Source organism: Notamacropus eugenii, chromosome 5 (assembly GCF_028372415.1).
Source record: "Notamacropus eugenii isolate mMacEug1 chromosome 5, mMacEug1.pri_v2, whole genome shotgun sequence".
Classification (NCBI taxonomy): Eukaryota; Metazoa; Chordata; class Mammalia; order Diprotodontia; family Macropodidae; genus Notamacropus; species Notamacropus eugenii.
In genome coordinates this window covers 255441206-255458616 of record NC_092876.1, presented here as the reverse complement: position 1 = coordinate 255458616, position 17411 = coordinate 255441206, and the positions used below count along the sequence as shown (strand labels likewise).

General features: G+C 35.4%; 1 protein-coding gene across 18 annotated transcripts in view; it reads right to left on the bottom strand.

Annotated features, from left to right (window-relative positions):
• Positions 1 to 10736: 10736 nt before the first annotated feature.
• Positions 10737 to 17411, bottom strand: part of GULP1 (GULP PTB domain containing engulfment adaptor 1) — a 383611-nt gene continuing 376936 nt past the window's right edge. For all 18 annotated transcript variants that reach the window (XM_072612613.1, XM_072612612.1, XM_072612615.1 and 15 more), the window contains one exon: positions 10737 to 13070. In XM_072612613.1, coding sequence (XP_072468714.1) covers positions 12999 to 13070 — 72 coding nt within the window. In that variant the 3' untranslated portion in view covers positions 10737 to 12998. The remainder of the gene's footprint in view (positions 13071 to 17411) is intronic.

Below are 17411 nucleotides of genomic sequence, written 5' to 3'. Positions count from 1 at the left end.
AAAGATTTAGCTACTCCAATCAAGACAATGGTCCAAGATAATTCTAAAGGATCCATGATTAAAAAATGATATCTGGCTCTAGAGATAGAACTAATGGACTCTGAATGCAGATGGAAGCTGTTTTGCTTTTTTTCCTGCTTTTTTTTTTGGTAACATGGCTAATATGGTAAGATGTTTCGCTTGATTTCACATGTATTATTGCTGTATTGCTTGCCTTCTCAATGTGTAAAGGAGGAGCTGCAGGAATAGAGATAAGATTTGGAGCTCAAAAAAAAAAAAGAATCTTTGTTTTTTTTAAAGCATATGGGCACATAATGTTCAACACATGATCAGGTTTGTTCAAAGATTGAAGGGACCTTGTAGGTCTCATGTCAGAACAGAGAGAAAATAATCCTCACCAGTAAGAAACTCTTTCCCCAGAAGTAGCTTTATCCCCTACAGGGAGAATTGGCTTGTTCTTCCATGTTGGTTCTTCCCTATTAGTTTTCATAGCATTTTTTTTTCAGCTTTTGGCACCAGATATACTGAACAGATGTCACTGTTTTATGCTTCCTGTCAATGACCCATTTCACAGTCCTGCATCCCTTTTCCCGTAGTTCTTTGTAGTCCCCAGTCAATCATGTTAGATGACTTATTCTGTCCATGATCTTATCTTGTGTGACTCTCTACTAGTAGTTTTCCTCAGCTCCCAAGGGACCATCCCTCTTTTGTAATCCACAAAGAAAAAAAAAAGAACAGAACCAAAAAAAAACCTCATATTATGTATCAATAGTTCAAGATTTACTTCCCAACAAGTCTGCCCCCATTCCTAAAGCCTTTTCAAAAAAAAAAAAAATTCTAGTATTGCAGTTACCACTTTCCCAGGTCTCACAAAACAGGCTTTCTAGGGGATAGAGGGAACTGATCACCTTTGCACTTTACTAGTGGGTCTCTCTCCTTCCATCTGAAGTTAATTCATGGTGATATATACCAGTTTGCCCTCTCTTCCCATTCTCTCCTCTTCATGTGCATACTGGCATTCCTCTGGGGTCCAAAGTCTCAGAGGAGGACATCAGTTTGTTTTAATTCCTCATGAGAAGCTGGGTCCTGTAATTAAAATTACTCTGAACTGTTTCCTGAAACATCTCAGGTAGTCAGAGAGGTAGAAAGAACCATACATATCATATTAGCATTGCTAAAGAGGGGAAGGTTAGTCATTATCTCTGGATTTGTATTCCATATAGCTTAAATACATATTTGTATTAAATACATACTTAAATACATACATACTTGTCAAATGATTAAATGAATGAATCTGATCTGGAATCACTGAAGTTTTCTCTTTCCATTTACTTTCTCTCTTTTTTTCCCTCATACTTTGCACTGGATTTTCTCAATCAGTGGCTCTCCAATGGAAATTAGATACTTTTGAAAACATCCTGGTATGTTCAGATAACTATTGCTAGGATGGTGTCAATGAGAGATGTAGTGTGACACAGTAGATATGAAGCTGGTCTTATGGTCACTAAGCTGGATTCAGGTCTTGCCTCTGTTGAATATGACTTGGGAAAATCACTTCTCAGTTTCTCAAAACTTTCAGACTTTAAATTGTGCAGAAGGTGCTGATCTGCACGGGTAGATGGAGCTTTCTCATCAGAAATTCTTTATACCAATGAAATTGTAGGGATGATGTCAATCCATATGACTGTCAATTTCACAAATAAGCCTGACATAATTTTTCCTCCAGAGAAGAAGGCAAGTTGGCAACTTAGTGAATCTCATATCTGGCACTTAGCTGTGTAACCACAAACAAATTATGGCGCTTCTCTGAACCCCAGGCAGCATTCTAAGACTTATCTAAAATTTCTATCTGATAGGATAAATTCTCAAAGAAATCACAATCTTTGATATAGTAACAAATACAGATGTTTTTTAATGATCATAAGTACAATTATTAACTTAACATTTTGAAAGGAAGGATGTTACATACCAAGTAATGCCAAAATACTAAGGAAAGCTGAAAGATGTGTTTTATAGAGAATTTTAATATACTATAGGGAGATTTTAGACCTAATTCATCTATCTTGTGAATTATATAATAATTATAGCTCATATTTTATAGTCCCTTATACTTTAAAAAATGCTTTCCTCAGGTAATGTGGACTGGACAATTAGGGCCCAATATCTAGAGAATGCATGCATCTGGTGAATTAGACAGAAAAGTGATGTCAAACTCAGACAGAAATGAATGTGGCCTCCAGGCCACATGTTGACTTAGAAAACCATAAATTAACATTATCTACATTGACTTTTTATTTTGTTAAAAATTTCCCAATTACCTGTTAATCTGGTTACCTTGAGAGTTTTGCTCACAACGTCAATGGAGAGTATGTCATCTCTGATGCAGAGCATGTTCAAAGTTCTCTTGTTTCAATCTAACACTTGGAATTTCAGGGGAGCATTTTTTACTCATGAGCGACTGAGGGGCCATTACCATGGTATGAAGAGTCTTCTGATTGGCTGAGGACCCAGAACTGAGGTTCACACAAAAGATTCAAATACTTTATTTCTCATACTCTTTCCGTATAGATTTCAAGGAATAAGGATTTCTGTGAGCCACTGGGTAGAATAGGAACATCTCTTATCCAGCTGCCCTGTATCCATGGACACATGGCACCTCTGTTTCTTTTGTCTCTCGTGTCTATTCTTTCCTACTCATTGGTGAATAGGTATCTGGAGATGGAATTTACAAATTATGACTTTATGAGCCTAAAACTGCTGGAAAAAGCCAACTGAGGTATTCTTAGCAACCAGAGATTATGAAAGAGACTGGAGAGAAGCCAATCCTGAAGAATAATCTGCTGGATCCAGCCTACTAATTGATTGGCTCCATTAGACAAGACATTGATTCCTAAAAGGGGCTGGTCCAACTTAGCAAAGAAAAGTGAATCATTTTTAATGCCTCATCCTAAAATGAACCTGGTGGAGATTCCAGGAGGAAAGAGCAGTACTCACATAGCCAGTAGTCTTGAAGGATCGCAGTCTCTATGTATCTCCCAAAGTATCTCCCAATCTCATTTTCATTACATGTGTTTCAGTACTGTTGTGCTTCAAGTTTGAACCCATTATCCCCAGGAACTGTGTGTGCATATGTACACATACTTACACATACACACACATAGAGGAGGTAGAGTATGCCCTGGGATTGTTGGGTGAGTGAGGGAATTTTGTGTAAACCATTTTAATCTTGACCTCTTTCTCCCCAGAGAAAGCGCGCTTCTGTTTGGAGGGATGATGTGTAATTTCTGTCTTAGTTAACTTCCTTTAATAAAAGCTAATGGATGTCAACTGTTAACATCGGGAGGAACACACCAGATGAGTGGTCGTTGGATAATAGTATTAGAAACCCTAGTCCATGAAAGTTAACAGAAAATAGAACCTTATAGGAAAAATGAGTTAAATGTCCTCCTTTACAAGTGTGGATTAGGAGAGTGAGCCCAGAGGACATACTACATTCAGAATAGACCATGGAGGTAGACAGTATAAATGTCAGTCTCCTCATTTTATTGATGAAGAAAATGAATATTAAAAAGCTTAAAGATTTTGCCCATGGTTATACACAGACATCATCTCAATTTTGTTCTCTCAGTTTCCTGCCATCTTTAAGCTTTAACCATATGCCCATTCAACCATTATACCGTTACTTAAAACATTTCAAAACAATTACTGTACACCTAACATATGAACCTAATATATGAACAAGGAGTTGCTTACAAAATGTAAGAACTAGATTTAGTGGAATTTAAAAGTTTATGGATAAATGCTAAAAGAACTACTGCTGGTAGAACATGTACAAGGAAGATACCTGTGAACTTCTAAGACTCTATCTTATAACTGGGGTAAGATGAAGAGGAACTTGGCTATCTGACAGAGAATTCAGTAATAAGCCTAGAGAACCAAAGAAATGGACTAAATGAATCCCTCTTTCAGTGACACAGAATATTTCTAAAATAGCTTTAAAATAATTCATTTTAGTGTTATCTTATCCAATGAAATGGGTGAAAAAAGTTTTATATGAAAACCCATTTCATACTCTTAAAAGGTCCATGAAGTACAAGAGGGGGGAGAAACCTGATCAATATGACATTTAAAATTCAATACATTTATTAAGTATCAACAAGGTGCAAGGCATTATGTCAGATGCTTTGGACAAAAGATAAAAAAAAAAGCCAGAATAATCCTTGCACTAAAAAAACTTACGTTGTATTGGATGGATGTAGTAGGTGCATAGATAAGAATAATTCAAGGAAGTGAGTGATTGAACAAAGCACACCGGGAAATCAGGGAAATTTTCAAGAAAAGAGGTAGTACCTGAGCTGATCCTTGAAAGAATATAAGAACTCTGAAAGGTAGAGAAGAAACAGGAGAACATTTTCAGTATGGGGGATAATGGAGGCTGGGAAAAGAAATGTCAAGATTGGGAAACAGTTCAATATCAGCCTGACTGGAATGTACATTGTGTAATGGAGAATCATTTGAAATGTCTGGCAAGGTAGCTAGGAGGTAGATCATCAAAGGCCTTGTGAAACCCATGTTAAGGAATTGCCAGATTTTTTCCCCACAGAAACTATTGTCTACTTATTTCTCCCTCCACCTCCCCACTCCCCCTCCATAGAGGAAAGAAGTAGACATATAAAGCATTAAAGGGGAGGGGTAACATACTCAGAGCTTTAGCTTATGGGCTTATTTATATTAGTATATGAAAGATGGACTGGAGAAGGCAAAAAGCCAACTAGATTTATTGCAGCTATTGCCATAGTTCAGGTGGGAGATGAGGGTCTGAACTTAAGAGGTAGTGGTGTGGATGGAGAGAAGGGGCAGATGGGAGAGATGGTCTGGAGGTATAGTCATCATGACTTGGTTAGAGCATATGTAATGTGGAGACCTGAGATTAGGAATGGTAGAGAACTCTCAAAGACTGTAGGGTGGGAAGAGACCTCAGAGCCCAACTTGGCCCTGAACAAGGATCTCTTTTACAATATGCCTAAGAAATTGTCATCCAGCTTCTGTCTGAAGACCAAAATGAAGGATTCATTACCTCCTGAAGCAATCTATTCAACTTTGGGACAGTTCTAATTGTTAAGGAAATTTTCCCTTATATCAAGTTTAAATCTATCTTTGTACAACTTCAAAGGCACTATCCTTGGTCCTGGGGACACAAAGAGCTACTTCACCTTTCCAGATCCTTTGGGGCTTGTGCTAATGGGAAGAAAACAGTAGATGATATCACAGGGTATCAGGTATAGAATATGGAGAAAAAGGGAGCTCACAAGAGATGTCTTCTCTTCACCAAAAAAAACTAGGAATCAAAGTCTTTTGCTGAGGGAAGAAGGGAGCAGCTTATATAGTAGGCTTGAGAAGGCAAAGCTTGAAATAGGTAAAGTGAAGGGTGTGACAGAGAATCAGTTATAGTATACTGAGTTGCCAGACAATAGTGAGGAACCAGTTAGGAAAATGTAAGTCAAACCAGGTCAGTACACATGATTGTGACTTCTTCCAGCACCAATATGCAACAAGTGAGTAGAAGTGATGAAAGTAGGTGGTAGGGGGTAATTCGGAGTTTGAGTCTGGTAGAGTATGATAAGCAATAAGATAAGGAGCAAGGGATTAAAACATAAAGGACAGAACATAGTTTCACTACCTAACTATGGGGAAATTCCCATTACTCTTTTTAGAGTGCAAAAACAAAAGGTAATCTGGTACTAGAGAGGAGAGCCAGTGATAAGGTGTTTTGGAGGAGTTAGATTTCTGTGAATGCAAGAAGGTAGGAGTCTGAACTCATTGCATCAATATCCTCTACCCCTGATTATTCCCTTCTGATTGGAAGGCAGAGCAGAGGTTCTCTCCAAACTTTCATTTAAGAAGGGTACCCAGGCAACTTCTCCTTCATTTCCCCAAGTCAGGTACCTTCCCTCCTTCCCCCTTTTCAGTTTCTTTTTGTGTGTTGTCTTCTACCATTAGACTGTAAGTTCCTTGAAGGTAAGCATAGGATTTGTGCGTGCATGTGTGTGTATGTGTGTGTGTGTGTGTGTGTGTGTGTATTAGTATCCCCAACACTTAGAACAGTACCTGGCACATAGTATGTGCTTTAAAAATACTGACTGGTTGAGATGAAAAGGAGTTAATTAACTTCCACTCATTGCTCAAAGTTCTGTCCTCTGGGACCAAACAGAATACACCTAATCTTTCTTCCACATGACAGTTCTTCAGTTACTGGATAAGTAACATGATGAGTCCCTCCCACATCTTCCCTTCTTAAGGTGTAACGTTACCAATTTCTTCAACTACTCTTTGACCTTTCCGGATCTTTCTTGCATTCTAAATATACGTCAACTTGTCTACTTATAAGTGGCATCTAGAACTGAACATGATATAACAGATATGGTCAGACATAGCATAGAAGAAATATCTCCTCCTTTGTTCTATATACTACTCCTCAGTCTTAATGCTTACTTATAGTGTCCGATACCTATTGGGCTCACTCCCCTACTGTGAACTGATTCGTGTGACTTACAGGGATCAAAAGTCAATTCGCTCCTTGAGTCATCTTACCCAGGGTAGCTGGTTTATTCACATCTTTGTTGGTGTATGTTCCAGTAATATGGATGCTACAACATATCCTAGAATGTAGGACTTTTGTTAGCTGGAGTTGATGACATGGCAAATGTAATACGTTTTTCTGCATCTCTCTTGACTAGACAAACAGTTTGATGTGAGCTATTAATAGTGAGTTTGGTATGAAAGAATTAACCATAATTCCAGATGACTGATGGCAAAAAATGCTACCCACCTCTTGGCAGAGGGATGATGAATTGAATATGTAAAATGACACATTTTTGGACATGGTCTATGTAGGAATTTTTTTAGCTTGACTGTACATATTTGTTACAAGGGTTTTGTTTTTCTTTTTTTGAGGGTGAGGAACTGGAAGTGAGAAAAAATAAATGTTTGATATTAAAAAATATATTGCTCAACTCTGACACCTGAAAGGCATAGCAGACTAACCAATGGATAATGTTTAAGGGGAAATATGGACAAATGATTTATGGGAAAGTTCTCAGAGAAGATAGGAGGATAAAAGGAACAAGTAGAGGGATTGTGTTAACAAGAAGGACCAGCTCATCCTCTAAGAGCAAGGCAAATGAGGGGAGGACTGGCAAAGACAGCAAAGTTTAGAGGGATGGTACAGAAGAAATTAGTTTATGATTGAGGTTGAAGATTTCCTTAATAAAGTAGGAAGAAAAAAGACATTTATGGAATAGAAGTGAGTAGGCAAGGGAAGCAGGGAGAGAGAGACAGATAGAAGCAGAGAAGACACAACAAAGAGCAGGGAAGGGCCAGTTAGTATCAGAGAACATGAATTTCTAGTACACCCAGTCAGTATGGCTGTATGGCTTCTTCTAATAACATTAGCTACAGCATAGCAAGTTTAGGATAGGAATAATTACTTAATATTTATTTAACAATTGTTAATTTTAATAATTATAATTCATTTAGGTTCATAAGGCTAGTTTTAAAAGAAATGGACCTATAATTGTTGTTGCTTCCAATGACTGGTTAGAGTCACTGAATAGGTAATGATTTAAGCTAAAATCATTACCTATAACCATAGGCTGTTCACTCTTTTCTCCCTAAAATTAATAGAACTCAGGACAAAGGAACTAAATAACCTCAAAATTGCAAAAAGGATAAAACAAGGCAACTACCTTAACATTCTAGATAAACAGAAAGAGAAAACTCTCCAGTCGTCCTGGTATACACAGACAGAAGTTGAGCACCTTTATAGATCTCTGCTTGCTTCTCTCTTCAGTTAAGTTCAATCCAATTTGCACTATTAAATACCTATGACATTCCAGACTCTATACTAAGTGCTGAAAACATAAGAAAAAGAAAAAAAGAAAAAAGAAAATCATTCCTACCCTTAAGGAGTTTACATTTTACTGGGTGGGGGGGGGGGAATATACAGATAAGTAAATAGAAAATGGATATAACATCATACAAATCAATACAAAACAATTTTAGATGAAAGAATTAACAATTGGAGACGGAGGAGAAAAGGAGAGGATTCCAGGAGGAATGGTACTTAAGTTGAGTCTTCAAGTGAGTGAGGCATTCCAAGAGCTAGAGGTGAGACTAAAGAACATTCTAGACTTGAGAAAAGCTGTGAAGATGAGAGAAGTAAAATATGATGTATGAACATAACAGGCAAGTTTGGCTTGAACACAGGGTGTGTGAGGAAGAGATAAATATATTCATGGGTTCATTTCTCTGTGTCACCTCTGTATATCATAGGGATAGATTAAAAATGTGTGCTTAACTACAATAATGTAAAAGGAGAGAATTAAAGAAATGACACTGAATGCAATAAGCTGCAAGAAAGGGAGAAAATGCATCTTGCCTTTATCTTCTTTGTAGATGTGTGCGTGTGTGTGTGTGTGTGGGGGGGTTATAGACATAGAAACATTGAATGCACTGTCATTGGTGTGTTATTTATTTATTTTTTTACTTCTGCTATCTTTCTCTCTCTCATACTTTGTTACAAGGGAGGGCTCTCTGGGGAGATGTAAAAAGATACATTTGGTAATGAAAGTGATATGAAAACAAAAGACATAATTTTTTTTTAAAAGTGAAAAAAATAAGAATTTGTATATGAAGAGAGAGATGAGTAGTGCCCTAGAATTTGATCTGTTCCAAGATGGGAGGGGATGGAGCCAAAGACTGGGGGTATGTGTGGTTTGACATACTGGGGGAAAAGGTCAAATGGTGTGAATATGAATGTCCACACTAAGCCTAATTTAAAAAGTGTGTTGTGTCACATGATGCCTATTTTCCCTGTTATGTAAATGCCACATTGCATTGGTAATATCTACCAACAAAGGGTGTAGTTTAGATGGACCCTGGAGGTGGAATGCTAAATTTTGGGTAGTGATTGTTTAAGCAGTTTATTAGAAGTAAAGGTTCAATGACCACAAGCAAATATTGAATTTGGAAACATGAAAATAGTAAATTTTAAAAGCCAGTTGTTTTTTCACTGTTCTATTAAATAATATCAGAAAACAGTAACTTATTCAGGGTTTGGAAAATTAAACACAAACATTTCTTCAGGAATTCTATCTAAAAACAAAATCCCAGCATTTCTCTATTGAAATTGTATAAAAAATTAAAAACCATCATGGGAGAAACATGAAAGAAGCAACTGAAATGATCTTACCTATTTCAGAAAATAACATAATGGAAGTTAGATAAGAACTCAGTTAAACAATTGGGTTTTTTCTAGTTCAAAGTCTTCAAACTTTGAAATACAGCAAGAAACAAGTATCTCTCCTATAGCAGTTTGTGTAATTTTTCTAGTATGTATCACATAATATTTATTGTTATTTCCATATCTGCCTTATTTCCCTTTTATTATATATAACCTCTTAATTCATTTCAAATAACTTTTTAAGGACCTAAAACATGCTAGGTAGGTATTTTGAGAGAGAGAAATATTGTTTAAGCTGTAACTCCTGCCAATTAGACCTTTAAAACCAGATATAATTATTTAAATATATAAAATAAGTAAACTTCAAAAAACATATATTTTATTATAGCTATTAATTATTTAACAGAATATGACAAATCAAACTTATAAACATGTATCTGTGATCAGTAAGAAGACAGTCTTTGAGACAAATCATAAAAGAGCCATAACATTTTGTTGCACTGGGAACATGGCTCAATCAACTCACTATTTTCTTATTTTTAATAAATTTTCTTTAAGGAAAGCTGGCTTTTCCCTCTTATACTACAGACACCTTTTATCTTTTGAAGATGCTGACTCCTTCCCAACTCTTAGATCCAGAGTAGTCTCTTAAAGGGTTTAACTTCAAACTTTTGGTCACATCTTTTCTTGTGGCCAGCTCCTGTCAAAAACTGTTACCTCATTAAAATTTAAACTTTGGTTAAGTGACTCTTTCAGAGTCACACAGCTAGTAAGTGTTAAACTGGTCTCAAAGAAAGAAAAGTCAGTATTGACTCCATTTACTTTAATTAAGGCCACCATTAGGTGTGTCACTTTAATGAAGATATTTCCATCATAGAGATGGAACACACACACACACACACACACACACACATGGTGGGAGAGAAGAGAGGGGGAGAGAAGGAGGGAGACACAGAGAGAGGGAAGAAGGAAGGGAAGGAAGGAGGGAGAGAGGGAGGAAAGAAGATGGGGGGAGAGGAAGGGAGGGAGGGAGAGAGAGAGAGAGAGCACTCCAGAAATGCTCATGAAAATAAGCACTTCTCATTAGTTTTCTAATTATCAGACTCAAGAAGTAAAAAGGAATTTCACAGAGTATGATCTGGGGTTCAGCTCTTAGTATAGTCTGGCTACAAGAAAATACATATGCATGCACATACAGACACATGCATGCATATGGGGCTCCAAAACTTCTGTCTCCATGTTTTCTGATTTTTTTTTTTGTTTATCATTTTCACAACTAAAAGATATTTCAGCAATTGGAGTGACTGAAACCCATTTATACTGCAAGAATTAAAGGAGCTTTGTGAAAATTGGACAGATATTTAAGTAAATACTATTCTTTTTTTTTTGTTTTGGTATATTTCATAACAAGGAAAATCATCAAAGAAAATACAACTAGCTTTTGATATCTCTGTATTCCCTGTAGAATATTCAATGAATGAATATTACAACAGAATTTACTTAAAAACATTTATTTGCAGCAAAATCAAACATACCGTTGAGAATACAAAGAGAAACAGTTTTCAACCAAATCTTTCATTAAAAACGCACTGCTAAATTAAGCATTTTTGAACTGAATGACCAGTTATGTATTATTAATCATGCCATTTTCATACCTGATTACCATTAAAAAATCAGTAAAGAAAAAGTTCTTTAAGTGTGCAAATATCATCTTAGTACTGCATTGTGTTACCATTGATAGTAAATGGCCACTAAATATATGCTTATTACATAAAGCTTTTTAAAGTACAATAAAAATACAAATTCTATCTGTTAAAAAAGCCACTGAGATATGGCTACTAAACATCCTCATTATACAAATTCCAAAATACTATATGACAAACAAAATTATAAAGACTTCTTTTTATGAAACATATACTACTCTGAAATTAGTGATACATATGAACAGAAAACAGAAAAGAGGAAGACTCATATACACCTTCAAACACTAAAAAACTCAAAGAAATGCCATGTTCCATGAACATCCTAGATTTAATTTAATCTAGGATACAGAACAAAAGCAAATGTTCATGAATTCAAAAAAAACCCAACTCTTTTTTTAGGGGGAAGACTTCCATCCCCCCCCCCCCAATCTATTTCTAAATCACCAAATCTGTAAGTAATTTTTTGAGTAAAGTAATATTAGGGGAAACCTAATAAGATTTACTTTTAGGGCATTACTTTATTATAGTTACTATACATTTTAAGCATGTGTAAGGCTGTATAATAAAAAAAAAATCACTGAAAAAGGTCATAACTGAATCGTGAATAAAATTAAATAAAATTTATTGCCCATGTTAATGATTAATGGAATATAAGTATCCAAGTCAGTTATACTCTAGCCCCAGAAGAAACTTAATTTATATGACTATACATAATGATTTGCATTTTAGGGAAATCAGGTTAAAGTGAAATTTGGTCACATCACATCACTAACAATGATGACTTACTCATACAGAATGGTTGCCATAGATGCTAAAGTACCAACACTAATTGTGGCATCTCAAATTAAGCATCTGAGATTCAGTTCAGTTCAACAAATACTTATAAAAATGCCTATGACATGCAAGGCACTCTGCTACGCACCAAATGCAACGTCAAGGGAAAATATTCCAGTAGGAGACAGACTACTTTGGTGGAGAAAAATGCTTTTTAAAGTAAATACTGGTACAATATGTTGTAAATATATGCAGAATCTATGTTCAAATATATTTTCTCTGTATTATCAAATTAGAAACTTATATATACTTTATTATATAATTATTCTCATTTGAAATAAGATGGTATTTGAAAGTGATTTTCTATATTTTCTTGGATGTGGATTCAAATCTTACTTTTAAGATGAAAAGGAAATATAGTAAAGAATTGAATTATACTAATTTGAGTTACCTGGCATCTATGTTGCTACTACATATTCTAAGTACATTCAATTTTATTATCCTTTTAACTTCTATTCACTAATCATTTCACCAGTCTGAAAGTTAGTGACCTGAGGTCATTATTTTCAAAGTGTAAAATTCTCCAGTGATATGGAAAGCAACTAATAGATATAATGATATATAAGGCTCATGATTTATGAAAATTTCATAGGTTTAATAGGTAAAATAATTGGTTATAACTACATGATGCCATCAAAGCTAACTGAAAATCCAAACCACTTCTTTTGGGCTCTCATGCCACCAAATAACCATTTTGCTACCTCCCACTGAATTGGTCAGCATGTGTATCATCCTTTAGATACAGTCAGAGTCAGATTTTTCAAAGTGCCTAGATTAACCGTGAGTTTTCAGTTAGATACTTTCTTTTTTTTCAAACTACGAGCAAAAAAATTATTAAGTTAAAGTTGAGCAGAATTCAATAATATCTTAATGAACTGAGAAAAGGTAATGTAGCTTCCAAAGGTACTAACTTATAACCCCAAAATAGAAGAAGAATTAGGGGACTCTCTGTTCTTTAGTAATATAAATTTATCTCCAACAGAAGCAGAAAGGAACAGAAGGATGTAACTTAATGAATAGCTCACATGCAGATGTGGCTTTTTACAATTTTACAGGTCAACACTGAATCTGTGTTTAAGTCTCACCAAAGCATATCTCACAAAAGTTAACATGTCTAAAATCAAAAATTTTTGGCACATGGATAATACTTGTATTACACATTATAATAACAATGATAAAAAGAAATGTTATACAACAGTCAGGATCTCTTCTTCTTGGCATCAGCACCTACTATCTAATGGATCGAGACAAAATACCGTGCCTTCAAGAGTTAGTCCCATTTTGAACCCCTCCTGTAAAACAAAACATGACCATTAGAGTAGGAAATGCCCTTGGGAAAACTTGGTATATAAGAGAAGTTAACGTCAAACACAAAAAATTTACAGATAAACTATTATTATATTTGCAACAAATGTGAATTATTTTTATTTATGCTTTGGTCCTTGGGAGTTTGGTTGTGCTTTTCTTTGAAAAAAGTATCTACAAATTTCTGATTTGTGTTTGTATGTTCAAAATAATTTTGTGGTTAACATATGTTAGATTAAACAAATACAAACCTTGAAGCACATGACTTTTGGTACTCTCTACAGGGTCCAAAAGTCTTAGTTCAGTTTTAAATTCTAGTGGCTTAAATCTAAACAAAAACTTTTGGGACACTCTGTAGACTATAAAAAGTTGCTTTATTTATTTGTTTTTTTTTTGTTTATTGGCTATACCATCAGGCCTTTCCTTGTGGCACTCCCCTGTTCAAGAACTTAATTCTATTGCCTACCGCATCTAATCTGCAAGATTTCCCCTGGCTTTCAAGGCCAACGCGACTCTAAAATAAGGTCCTTGAAGGTAGGAACTATTTTTCTTTTAATATTTGTTTTTGTATCCCTAGACCCTAGCACAGTGCCTTACATGTTATAACTACTTAAGGAATATTTATTTAATAGAATTGTGGATAATCTTCAAGTCCATGAAAGCTGCAGAATAATGCTCGTAGGGACTGGAGTGGACTAGTATTTCTTTCTCTTTTATGTTTCTAACACCACTGTCCAAGGTATAAAATGATATGCCCTTCCTAAGACCTACCTCGTTGTGGCCTGCTTTCCAAAGGACTTCCTCTGGGTTTCTCAATTGGGCTTTCCTAAACTAGAAGGGAACCTTCTTCTTCAAGTTTAAGGTTACTATTGCCACAAACTGCCTCCCCCACACTAAGATGCCCCTTTCTCACTCTTGCTGCTGTTGCTCTGTCTTTCATTTCATTCTCATGGCATCATTTGCTATTACTTATCTGGAATACATCTATGTATTCAGATCTGTTGCTCCAGATCTGTTCTAGTCCCATACAACTTTCCCTCTACACATGTAGAAGTCATAGACCTCAAGAGTTCAAGGGCAGTAGCAAAAGAGAAAATATTCCCTAGAACTTCCAGTACTATACCTCTCCTTGTCCCCAGAAAAATTTTGCTAAACCTTTAACCTTTCCTAGGTGTTATCACTTCTTTCCCATCGCTCAAATATAAGCCTATGCTCAATGTACTAAAAAGAAGAGAAAAGGGGGAAAGCCAAGACCTTAATTTGTCAGAGAGGTGGGTGTAGATTTGGGAATAGTTTGTGCATAGTATCAAAGTAGTCTGTGGACTACTCTACTGTCAATGGAAGCAGAGCCTGAAAGGATCTTTGGCCCAGCTTCCCACATGAAGAAAGTTTACATAATATCAGGGGGGTTTCCATGTAATGAGTTAGAAGAATTATTCCTGTAAGGAATGTTCCAAAAGTTATTTTTTGATAAGTTGCATGATACTTTGCTTTTGATTTTTTTATGTCCCCCCAATAACTTAATAGCATCATGAAATATTAGATTTGGAAGAGATTTTAGAGATTATTTAAACATTCTTGATTCTTTATATGAAAGAACTAAGGACCCAAAGGGTTTAAGTGATTTCCAACAGCTCACTGCACTAATTAATGGCAGAGCCAGACCTGGATCTGAGGACTCCCAATTCTCAGGTCAGAGTTTTTCTATGATAATACCATTATACTATGGTCTCTCAAAAAAGTATGGTCATAGTTATATTCTGTTTATTTTAACTTTAATCCATTTTGTATCCAGTGTTTTCCTACAACTTATCCCTATTTAATTTAGTAATTTAAATTTCATTAAAATATTATGAACTGCTAAATAGGATGTATCAACTTAAAATACAAATGATTAAGGTGGGGTCTTTGTATCTCTCCTCCTGCTAAAAAAAGTGTACGGGGAAATTGTTTACTTAGGGGAGTTCAGCACTAAAAAAGCTTTTCCATTAAAAGGGTGGATGGCAACAGTCCAACAAAAACAGAAAACAGTAGCTTAGTATAAAAACTTCATTATCGCAAATATTAAAGATTATTATTTAGAGATTAGTTTAAGTCAATCCCAAGTTTACATCTCTACTATAAAAACCAACTGTAATCTAGAGAAGGAACAACACTGAAGCTACCTTTACCCAACAACATTTGGGAGATCCTTGGGAAAGTTGGATACCCAAATTTTTTTCCCCTCAAGAGATTTTCCTTTCCGGCTGCAAATCTTAGGAGGTTTATTTACATAGTAAATATACCAGTAAGAGAGAATATAATGAAACATTTCAATGAATACGGCTAAAAGTATTTCAAAGCATGGAACGCAGCCAGGATGGAATCCCATCACCGCAGGAAGGGACCTAAGGCGACATCTCCAAACTTCTAATTCTACAAATGCGGAAACTGCAGCTTCAGGATATCAAATGATTTCATCAAGGTCACATAAGTAATAAGTAGCAAAACCACCTAAATCCTCTGACTCTAAATTCAGCATCCTTTACACCATGCTACTACCAAGTACAGCTTCATTAGATTACATTAGATAGTAGAAAGCTTACGAATAAACTGTCTTTGGGTATTTTAGCTGATATAATGCCTGTTTCAAAACTACTTCAGTGAAGATGATTGTCTGTGAGGTCAGATGCTCTACCCCAAAAATGGCCGTTCATGAAAATCTGTTAGAGTTAAAATGTTATATTATGATTCACATTATAGTTAAAGCATTTTTCCCAGGTATTTTTTTTTCACTGAAGAAAACCTATAGTATAAAAAACCTAGTCTCCTTCTCTGACCTTAGTATTTATGACTTTATCCAGCCAGTTTCATGCCTTCTCTAATCTGCATTTAGTGCTGTCCAGCCTTGGCTTCATTTCCCTGAATTACTTTCATGCTTGATTAGGTCAATGGAGTGGCTCTTATAATTCTAGCAGAAAAGATATCGGCAAGACTAGTACAACAGCTTTAAAACTCTGCAAGTAATAAGTTATACTGTCTGAAAGTTCTGAAGGGCACTCACTATTCATTATACCTATAGTACAAAGACTTTGTAGCAAAATTATTGTAAAGATAATTAAAAGGTTCTTATCTATTCAGGATGCAAATCCTGCTCCTAGGTGTCTAGAAGAGTGTCCTCATTATCAAGGTACATTAAACACTTGCTACCTTATGAAAATTAAGGTAATATTCTACCTTGTGTTAGGCCTAGACATGTACATATTTTTTATAAATATATACTTAATATTTAGAAAATATGGCACTTAAAACTGAAGTCATAAAAATGCATCATTATTTTATAAAAGCTAATATTTTTAAAGAGAGAATGTCAAACAACAAATTAGCAATAGGTAAGGTAGAGGGATGCTATGTTTTTGTTTCAGTTATTCTTAGAATGCTTCATGTTCCTTTTCTAGCCACCATAATTTAAGATAGATCATCTTTAATAAGCTCAAGGGCAAAAACCTTTATTATTATAGTTGACCTAAAAATAGTAACCATCAAATCCTGGTGCTAGCATTAGGAAAATGATTTAGAATGCAAATTAGTTTGAAAAGAAATGCTTTAAAGACTATTTTATATGTGGTCATATGTTTATTTCTAGGCTAAACTGTGCCCTAATTATCAAAAAATAAGTTATAAAACCCATTGGCTTTCTTTCCTCTAAACTAAACTTAAGAGACAGCGAAGCACAGTGGAGAAATATTGCCTAATGTATACTGGCTAGTCCATGTCCAACTTGGCATAACAAAGAAACTTCTTTGATGTGACACAATACCATTGTGCCTAAAAATTAGATTCTTCCAATTTTGGTAAGATCAGACTGGGTATACAAGTGTAAGGAGAAAATGCGTTTGAAATCATCCCCTCCCATGTAATTCTGATACTTTTATCAAGGGAGAATTTATCTTAATTATTCCCTGGGTATGAAGGTGTCCTGCAGGTATGGCAGGAATTCTGTTTTAATCAGTTAAGGGACTTGGTCACTCCCATTGGATCTTTTATAAAACTGTTAAGGCAGTTGAGACAAAAAGATTATAGTGTCTGGCTAAAGAGAGGAGAGAAACCTACCCCTGAGAAAGAATCACTTGGGAGGAGGGAGTGTTTCAGCTTTTGTTTAGGTCTCCTATCTCTCTTGGACTCCTTTCATTGGGAAAGCACTTCATGAACTTTGAATGTAGGTTTTTCCCATTGGTGTTCTCATCCTGATATTGTTTTCAGAACACAAGGTACAGTACTTGGAGCCATGATAAGGAAGGATAGCTTCAAAACTACACAAAGGGCCAAGTAAATAAACCATATCATAC